A 10207-nucleotide genomic window follows, 5' to 3' on the forward strand; every position below is an offset into this window, starting at 1 on the left:
GGTTAAAGTTTTTGAAATTTTGATAACTTTCTTAAACTATACTGGATTTCTGCCAAGCTTGGAAAGAAACTTGCTTATGATCATAAGATAGTATCCAGAAGTAAATTTTGTAAAAATGAAATTCCATTTTTTCCGTATTTTACTTATAAATGGACTTAGTTTTTCTGCAGGGAAACATTACATCCACTCTGTGGTTAAAGTTTTTAAAATTTTAATAACTTTCTTAAACTATCCTGGGTTTGTACCAAACTTAGACAGAAGCTTGTTTACGATCAAAAGATAGTATCCAGAAGTAAATTTTGTAAACAAATATATCCATTTTTTCTGTATTTTACTTTTAAATGGACTTAGTTTTTCTGTGGGGGAAACATTACATTCACTCTGTGGTTAAAGATTTTAAAATCTTAATAACTTTCTTAAACTATCCTGAGTTTGTACCAAACTTATACAGAAGCTTGTTTATGATCATAAGATAGTATCCATAAGTAAATTGTAAAAAAAATAATCCATTTTTTCCGTATTTTACTTATAAATGGACTTAGATTTTCTTCCAGTTAACATTACATACAGTCTGCAGTTAAAGTTTTTAAAACATTTATTAGATTCAAAGACTATCCTGGATTTTTACCAAACTTGGACAGAAGCTTCTTACAATCAAAAGATAGTATCAAAAGGAATATTTTTATTGATTTTTTTCCTCATTTTTGTTGAGCCTGCGATTTACAGCAAAAGAAGGCGAGACACCGGGTTCCGTGGAACCCTTACAAATTTTTTCCTTAATTTTTCCTATTTTGCGATCAAAACTATGCTATTATGGTCAAAGTCGAAAAGTGACGGATTCCTAGTCATCACTGTTCAATTTTGTAAAACGTGGATTTTTATCATTACTTTTCTTGCCTGGTCCCGTATTAAGAAAACGCAAATGTGATGCTTCCGGTTTTTCAGAAGTTATCTACCTATCGTTTGGTAACTTACTGACTTCTGAAGAGGCAAACTTGCATTTTATGAAGTAGCTTTCCCTCTTTCTCTACTTCTCCTTGACGAAAGGAAAATGTATGAGTCGAGAAAATCTGAAAATTAATGAATGGAATACATAATACAGATAAAATGTTAAATGAAACATAATAGTGCACATCATTTTGCAACCACTCCTCAGTAAGGACATTTTTTGGTAAAAGCACGTTTTTTAATGATTACTGAAAACTTCAAAATTACGAAAAATTGATAGATTGTTACTGATTGTGTGAAAAGGGTGTTGGCATCATGGCAAAGAACAAAAGAACATAGATTTTAATACTATTCTTCTCCTCAAAAGTCACAGTGAGGCCTTCAACAAGGAGCAAAAAAAACAACCAACATTACCTCACTGCAGTTGAAGACGGTTCCTAGCACAAAATCTTTTTGAGCATTATGGCAGATTTTACAATAAGAAGGAATTATTGTTTTTTTGTATCCATCAAAAAAGCAATTGCTGAAACTGTGAAACAGACTGTGTAATGGAGTAATGCATTATGTTAATGAATAAAATGTGTCTTTCTGAGTAAATAAACATAAAAATTACTCTGTGTTTGTGTTTTATGTTAGAATTAGAGGGTTTTCAATTTCAAAATATTGGACATGGAATAGACATCATGACCTACTTTACTGACATCCAGCTTATTTGGAGTGGAATTTTGAAGCATTATTTATAAGTGGAGCCTAATAACATGGACTTATATTTTAAGAAAAAGTCTTCTTTTGTGTTTTAATCATTACTTTAAGGCAGATTTTTATTGGTAAAGGCTAAAAAAGGTAATTTAATAATATTGTTGCTAACGTCACGTCTTTTCCGTCCATTGTGATATGTCACGATCGCAATTTTCTATTTGGTTCTCAGACAGCCCATTGTAGTTATTTTTACCCCGGGTTTTTTAAATAATTGAAAATAGCAATCATATTAAATTTGGATGACGTAAGGGGGTCAAAGGACTTGAGGAATCAATATCATTGGCTGTTTTAATTTTTGCGAACGTTACTGCTCGAGGTTTCCGTCCAAATCAGTGTCACATGAGCAACATATATTCAGATCTGTAACTCTCCTGTATAGGAGTTACGATATCGCCCTTTGCAGAAATAGATTCGGAGTCAGTTCCTTCACATGATGGGGAAGCAAAGAAGGTAAGTTGTATGTAATATTGTTACAAGAGGACTTTAAATGTATTCCGTCCATCAAAAAGACGTTAGCAACAAAACGTAATGTCATGATAGTAGATGTTGCTAATGTTACTATTACAAATTGGTTTCTTGTGTATTCCTTTGATATAAAGTACACCTGCAAATGACATTCTGTATATTTAGAAATTCTAAACCAGACTGTACAATTTTATTACTCCAGGCATATATTAAACATCACTGTGTGCATACATTTGAACTTTTAGAGATGTTGTTGCTCATGTGACATGTCCAAATGTCGCTAACGTTACTAATTTTTTGGTTTCTTGTGTATTCATTTGATATAAAGTACACCTGCAAATGACATTCTGTATATTTAGAAATTCTAAACCAGACTGTACAATTTTATTACTCCAGGCATATATTAAACATCACTGTGTGCATACATTTGAACTTTTAAAGAAGTTGTTGCTCATGTGACATGTCCAAATGTCGCTAACGTTACTCATTTTTGTCTCCGTCACATTAGCAACATGAAAGTAGGAGACAGAACACAATACTGTAAAATCTGCCTTATACATCTTTTGACAACTGAAGTTTACTTTATTGAACTATTTGTAAATGTTTTGCATGGTTCCTGTTTTGGTGATGATTAACTCCCATTTGAAACATAATCTAATCATTCACAAAAATGACCCCTCAAAAGGTAAATGTTGCTTCTGAGAGGCCAAAATTGATTTATTACACTGACTGAATAGTGGAAGGAACCATTTGAACAATTGAAGAAGTACTTGAAGTATGAACAGATTGTCAAAACACTTTTTGTTTCTAACATCCTAAGTAATTACAGATATTAGGTCTTTCTGTAATCTGTACACATTCATTATTTCAACAATTAAAGCATCTCTGATTCTATGATCTTTTAAAAGAAGTTCTTCAAGTAGAAAGTGGAAATTACTTTTAGACCCAAAATATACACTTGAACACAATTAAAACATTGACCATTTTTTTTTTATTTACAATTTGCTTCAGTGTAGCAATCTTGTTATAATTTAATATAGAATGTTCTGGTCACCTTTATTTCAGCCACCCACATTTCCAGATTTACCAAAGAGAATATCGATAAGTGAGTCAAAGATAGGAGCACTGTACACATTTAGTGTTGATGATCCATCCTATGGACCAGACACCATCACATGTCAATATGAAAGAGCAATACCTAATTCAGAAAGCCACAAATTTTATATTGATGGTAGGTGTGATATTATTATGTCCAATTATAATATTATATGAATAGTCTTTCATGGAAACATATAAATTGGGCTCTTTCCCACAGAAAATATTGTGCAATAATGGATTATTTTGTTTGAAATGTTGAAAAGACAGTATAAGGGAGCAAATTTTTATAGAATGTCAAATTTATTTTCAATTGAACAGAGATCATATGAGCTAATACCTTTACTTGGCATCTATCTTTGTTGTAAACTTTTTCAAATATCTTCTCTTCTGAAGCTCTCTGATGCTTCCTATACTGTTGTTCATTAGAACATATATTTAATCCTGTTTTTTTAGGTAAGACAATATACCTGTACAGCAATGCTACACTGGACAAAGAACTGAATCCTGAATATGAGATTGTTTTATCTTGTAATGATGGAACAGATACAACAGTCTCTTTCCTTAAAATAGAAATAACTAAAGAAATAACAGACTCAGAAGCACCTCCAGGTAATGTTGTGTTGCCACTGTGAGATACATTTATTAATGTTACTTTCTGCCACTATATGTGAGCAATATCTAATGTGAAGAGTGCTTCCATGGTCTCATTGTAGCTTTCTTGCCTTAAGTGCTGGAGGTAATGTATATGCTGCTTCTCCACTAAGCACATTGTATTGAGGAGTAAGAGCAAAGACTGATTTGCCCAGAGTCTGAGTAACAAGTCTTAGGAAAGTGACACATAATATTGAGAATGGAAAAGGGAAATACATCAAAGAAACAATTACCCCATTAATGAGCTGTTTTAACAGTGAAATCAAATTTTAGAGTACTGTAGTTTCCTTATTATTCGTTGGATACCAATTTTCGTTGATTTTGTGGGTACAGGTGAACAACGAAATTAAATGTTCAACGAATAACTCATTTTCTATAGGCGTATATGCATACCTCAGAAAAACCACGAAATTAAATATCCACGAACATGCAAGTTTTCCTTTATCCACAAAAATAAATGAATCCACAGTATTATATCTTTTCAGTCTGCAAGTCAGTTCATTCATTCTTTTGTCCTTCTGTCTCGCTTTAGGTTTAAATTTTTGGTCATGAAGTCAAAATCCAATCAACTTGAAACTTATTTTACATGTTCCCTATGTTCCCTATGATATCATCTATCTAATTTTATTGCCCAATTTAGAGTTTAACCCCAATTTTACAGTCCACTAAACATAGAAAATGATAGTGCAAGTTAGGCATCTGTGTAATATGGACACATGCTTATTTTTTTGTGTTTCAGATTTTGTCCTGATAGAGACTGGTGTTATATTTGCTGGTACCTTTGTTGCTGTAGTCATTAATGTAGGTGCTGTATATACTATGATGATGAACTCATTAGTGATAACTCCATGAACATGAAATACAATATTGTAACAACAGAAAAACTGTATTTTGCTAGAATGAAGTCAAATCTGTTTATTCAATTAGGTTTTTTTTCTGCAAATATTTTAATCTCCGCTGATTATTTTTTATTGCTTTAAAGACAGTTTAGATTGTTATGGACGATCAAATTTGTACCTTTGTGAAGATATATACTGTCAATTCAGAAATTATTGCAAAATTTATGCTTGAAGAGAAGAATTTTACAAGCCTGAGAGCAAATTAACAAGCCTGAGCTGGTGATATTGTGTTATGCGTGAAAACTAATTTGTTGTAATTGTTAAAACATTATCAGTATTAAAATAAATTGTTTGTTTAAGTATTCTGTTTGTATTTTTTATGCCCCACCTACGATAGTAGGGGGGCATTATGTTTTCTGGTCTGTTCGTCTGTTAGTCCACACGTCTGTTCATCCGTGCTTCTGTTTGTTTGTTCGTCCGTCCGTCTGTCAGTCCCACTTCAGGTTAAAGTTTTTGGTCAAGGTAGTTTTTGATGAAGTTGAAGTCCAATCTACTTCAAACTTGGTACACATGTTCCCTACGATATGATCTTTCTAATTTTAATGCCAAATAGAGTTTTTACCCCAATGGACAGTCCACTGAACATGGAAAATGATAGTGCAAGTGGGGCATTCTTGTACTGGGGACACATTCTTGTTTTTATATAAATGAATTTTGCATTTTATTGATAGCTTGTAAATAAAGTGTTGATTTTTCTGTATTATTTATTATGTGGTTAGATAGGTCTTTTTAAGCATTAAAAATGGCAAAATCTATTCTTTTATTATAGATATCATCTCATGATGCAGGGGTTCATATTATTGTGTGAAAATTTTAAGGCTAATACAAAGTGTTGTTCCCAAACACCTTTGAAACAGGATTTTCTTGCTTGGGGGCAATGGATCATTTGGTTGTTTGATCATGATTTAACAAGAATCGCAAGCCTCAACTTCAGATATCCAAATGAGAGTAAACTTGAAATTAATAAACTGACAAATTTTTAATGGTAACTATTGGCCAAACAGTTGTTTTACATGGTTATTCAAAATACAAAGGCAAATGACTATTCCCTGACTCAAGTTTTCAAACGAAACTTATTAAAGGAATTACCCTCAGTCTGTATAGGGGAGATAACCTTGTATTAAAACAGATTACCTCAGTTATTACTTCATCTCTTTACATACAGTTAACACTATATAAATAAGACATAGCTGAGAGGGTGATAGAGCAGATTGTTAACCCGAGAAAACATTGTCAACTGCAGCTTTTTTGAGGGATACCAATCTGCTCTATCACCCTCTCAGCTATGTATAATTTAATTTATTTTACTGAATGTCCTATCATTATGGTCTTTTACCTATTAATTTTATTTAAAAATATTTTCTATGATGTCACTTACAGGTTCAAGAAACAAAAAAAAAAAAAAAAAATATGTCTTATTTTTATTTATTTTGACAGTAAAAGAATAAAATTTGAGTCACAATCTAGATCTTTAAAAGTATTGCATTTAATTACTTGAAGTACATTCTATTCATCATTTTCATTGTCCTTTAAGTTATCGATTTTAATTGGCCTGGACGAGAGGGTAACATTAAAAAAAATTGTCACCTGCTCAGCCATGTGATAGAGTAAATTAACACCTTCGTATTAGCTGATCAAAATATGGCATTTTAACATGAAGTATGATAAAAGGAATTATCCTCAGTCTGTATAGGGGAGATAATCTTGTATAAGAACAGATTACTTCTCTCTTTTACATACAGTCAATACAATAAAAATGGAAGTCCATAAAGACTTCAAAGATTTTGAAGTTAAGACAGAAATTCATTTTACAAAAAAATATCAGGAATGGTACATTGAGCTGGAACAAATCCATTAAAAAAATATCAGGATAGTATTTGTATGTGCATGTACATGTGTAGAAAACTGAAGTTATGCAGCCTTCCAACCTATGACATAAGACAAGACATTTTATTTCACTAAAGCCCCCACATGGGGTATGTTAGTACAACATTTTTTTAGCAAACAATACAAGTGAACATATTTTTTTTGATTGAGTTAAGTCTGACAATTGATATTTTATTGTATGTTTTTCTATGTTGTTATGTTATGCTATTGTTTCAGAAAAAGGGAGAAGGTTTGGATCCATTAAAACGTTTAATCCCGCTGCAAATGTTTGCACCTGTCCTAAGTCAGGAATCTGATGTACAGTAGTTGTCGTTTGTTTATGTAATATATACATGTTTCTCGTTTCTCGTTTTGTTTATATAGATTAGACCGTTGGTTTTCCCGTTTGAATGGTTTTACAATAGTAATTTTGGAGCCCTTTATAGCTTGTTGTTCGGTGTGAGCCAAGGCTCAGTGTTGAAGGCCATACTTTAACCTATAATGGTTTACTTTTTAAATTGTTATTTGGATGGAGAGTTGTCTCATTGGCACTCACACCACATCTTCCTATATATATTTCCATTAGAACAACATGGTTAACAAAGATGCAATTATAGTAATATATAATTAATACAGATATTTGACAGGAAGTACAAATTATAGTAACATGATTAGGCAGATGTATTAAAAGGTTTTAATAACACTTTTGCAAAATTTTGCTATTCCAGTAAGTGTAAATAAATCTGATGTATTTATCAATGAGAAATGCTAGATCAAATAAAACACAATATTGTTATCTCCCCTGTTTTCAAAAAACCATTACATGCATTTGTTAAGTGAGTCAACAGGTGCCATGAGTTCTCTTATAGTGATTATCAACTTATAGGTTGAAGAAATGATCCTGTAACGCAGACTGTCAAAATTTTAGTAATTACCAAATGGTCATCTTGTGATCAATAATACACTGCAGCATACCATCAATAATGCTTAAATATTGTCCTTTCAGTGAAATATGTGACATTGTACAAAATGTTAATTATTGCAATATCAGATCAGAATAATAAGATGAGACACATATCATCGCTGGGCTTCTAAAATGTTGTAAATTACAAGTTTTTCAAAAAAAAAATATCACAAACAGGCTCTGAAAATTTTGGCAAAATGCATGCTTCCAAAATGTCATATGTGAACTTGAACATTTTTGTAAATATTAATGAAATAAAAACTTTTACATTTCTGGATTATCCAAGAACTGACATTATTTTCACAGAAATAAAGAAATGTAAAATTATTTTTTTCCCAAAGCCATTCTTCAACGATTTTCAAGTTTTCATACAACATTTTGGAAGCAAACTTTACAAACAACTGACATTGGCAATTTTGTAATATGTCTTATTTCACAATTTTGATTGGTCTAACTGTATGCTATTTTGTAATACCAAAGATTTCCTCCCGCCTACACCATTGGTGTCAAAAAGTATTTTTAGCCAAAAAGTCTTATACAACATTTTAGAAGCCTAACAACAATATAATAGTGTTATACTTATTGACTGGGTATGACTGGAATATGCAAATAAACATTGCCAGAAAAACTGTAAAGGTGTTTGTTATATGTCTTTTTATATTAAATCATATTATATCATGTTTATAGTGATAATTGTATTATACATATTGTTTCAATATGAATGTATAATATTATAGAAGTATCTTCATTATATCATATTTAAACTTTAAAGATTTTCTCTAACAAGAAATATCTATAAAATTTCTGTTTTCAGAACATAGAGAGGGACTTAGAGAACAGAATTAATTTCAGCTTTAGTAAAGTGATATTCTGTGCTATTATATTGTGCACTATAGATGTTTTAAATATGTGGCATATATTATTTATGCATCGCATATATCTTATCTTTAAATTTGTATATACAATCTTTATTAAAAGAAACAAAAATAAATTAACACATATGACACTAGACATATAATTTTATTAGCATAAACCAACATTCAGTATGTTGTATGTGGATTACAGACGTTCATCTTTCTTCAGGGATTTCCTGATCTGTTCTATCAATGTTATTAGACTCTGTCATTTGGCATTTCAGATATAAGCCTACTCCGCTTTATTGCATAATTTTGTCTGACAAATAGGCTATGCAAATAACCGGAATCTACTGTATTACAAACTGAACTGTGGAATATAGGGTTATTGCATGAATATTCCCCAATATTCATGCAATAACCCTTTTATTGTATAGCAATAATATATTTGAAAAATTGGTTTAATCTAAGATTTAAACATTGACGACTCCATGAACTTTGAAGATTTATTGCACTAGTGCAATATTAGAATTTATTGCACGCTAACTTTTGGTTACTTACTGTGGGAAATATTATATTGCTTTACAAAAATGATAGTTATTCAATGGACTTACTTGGATTATAAACTTTGAATTCTTATTGGAAAGTTATAAGATCAGTTAAAATTACAGGAAGGAAAATGAATTTTGGATTTTCTTGAAAAACATATTGATTATAAGTAACTTTAATTTATGAAGAGAGAGAGAACATATATATCAAGGATGACACCAAAAATCACAAGTTAAATAAAAGACATCATGGCAAAAAAGAAAAGATGAATTGCTAGACCAAAATAAATCCAACTCTTCACAGTAAGTAAAGATTGAGTACATGTAATACAAACCTAAAAAAAACCTGTGGATTAAACCCTGGTGCTCAAAAAGGGTTATCTGTTCCTGCTTCTCTACTGACACTCGTCTTGTAACCCATTGTCAGAAAAATATGGTGTCCGGTCTAATTTAGTAATGTCAAAAAATGTGGACAAGATTAAATAGAACCTATACGTGGTAATATTTGACACAGATATGCCATAATGATCAACCGTAGCATGATGGCATCATTTAAACTTGGAAGGGATAGCCTATCAACAAAATCATGATAAGAAACACAAGCCATGGAATAATGTATCAACTGAGAGATATGTATTTTAAAATACACAGGTGCTGCTCAAATTTTGCTACAAAGAAATGGTAGGTTCTCACTTGGAGAATCAAAATCATTTCTTTTTCGTAAATTTTAACTCTCAACCCATCCTCATTATTTCAATTTCTAGATGTAAGTGAAGATATGAAGAAGATTTAACTATTAACTTGTTATGTTGTATCCTTTATTTAAGGTCCACTTGCATAGAGGCCAGATTCAACTGTTATCAAACTTGAAATTGTTGAGGGAAAATTTGTAAATAAACCTCATTTATATATTTCCTAGTTTATAGTATAATCACCCATTATCACTGAGCTGGTACAGGATTTTCTAGCTGTGTTAAGACCCATTATCACTGAGCTGGTACAGGATTTTCTAGCTGTGTTAAGACCCATTGAAGGACTTTGGCTGTTTTCTGCACTTCGGTGGGGTTGTTGTCTCTTTGACTCTTTCCCCATTTCCATTCTCAATATTTTATTCATTTTGTTAAATTATCATATTTTTCTCATTTGAGTGTTGAA

The 10207-nt window shown here is 31.3% G+C and overlaps 1 protein-coding gene across 1 annotated transcript in view; it reads left to right on the forward strand.

Annotated features, from left to right (window-relative positions):
* Nucleotides 1-5122, forward strand: part of LOC134707533 (uncharacterized) — a 22354-nt gene extending 17232 nt beyond the window's left edge. Inside the window, exons 10-12 of the mRNA XM_063567374.1 lie at nt 3238-3403; nt 3724-3879; nt 4661-5122. Of these exons, the coding sequence (XP_063423444.1) occupies nt 3238-3403; nt 3724-3879; nt 4661-4773 (435 nt within the window). The 3' untranslated portion in view covers nt 4774-5122. The remainder of the gene's footprint in view (nt 1-3237; nt 3404-3723; nt 3880-4660) is intronic.
* The last annotated feature ends 5085 nt before the right edge of the window (nt 5123-10207 follow it).

The sequence above is a fragment of the Mytilus trossulus genome, chromosome 2 (assembly GCF_036588685.1).
Source record: "Mytilus trossulus isolate FHL-02 chromosome 2, PNRI_Mtr1.1.1.hap1, whole genome shotgun sequence".
In the NCBI taxonomy this organism is placed as follows: Eukaryota; Metazoa; Mollusca; class Bivalvia; order Mytilida; family Mytilidae; genus Mytilus; species Mytilus trossulus.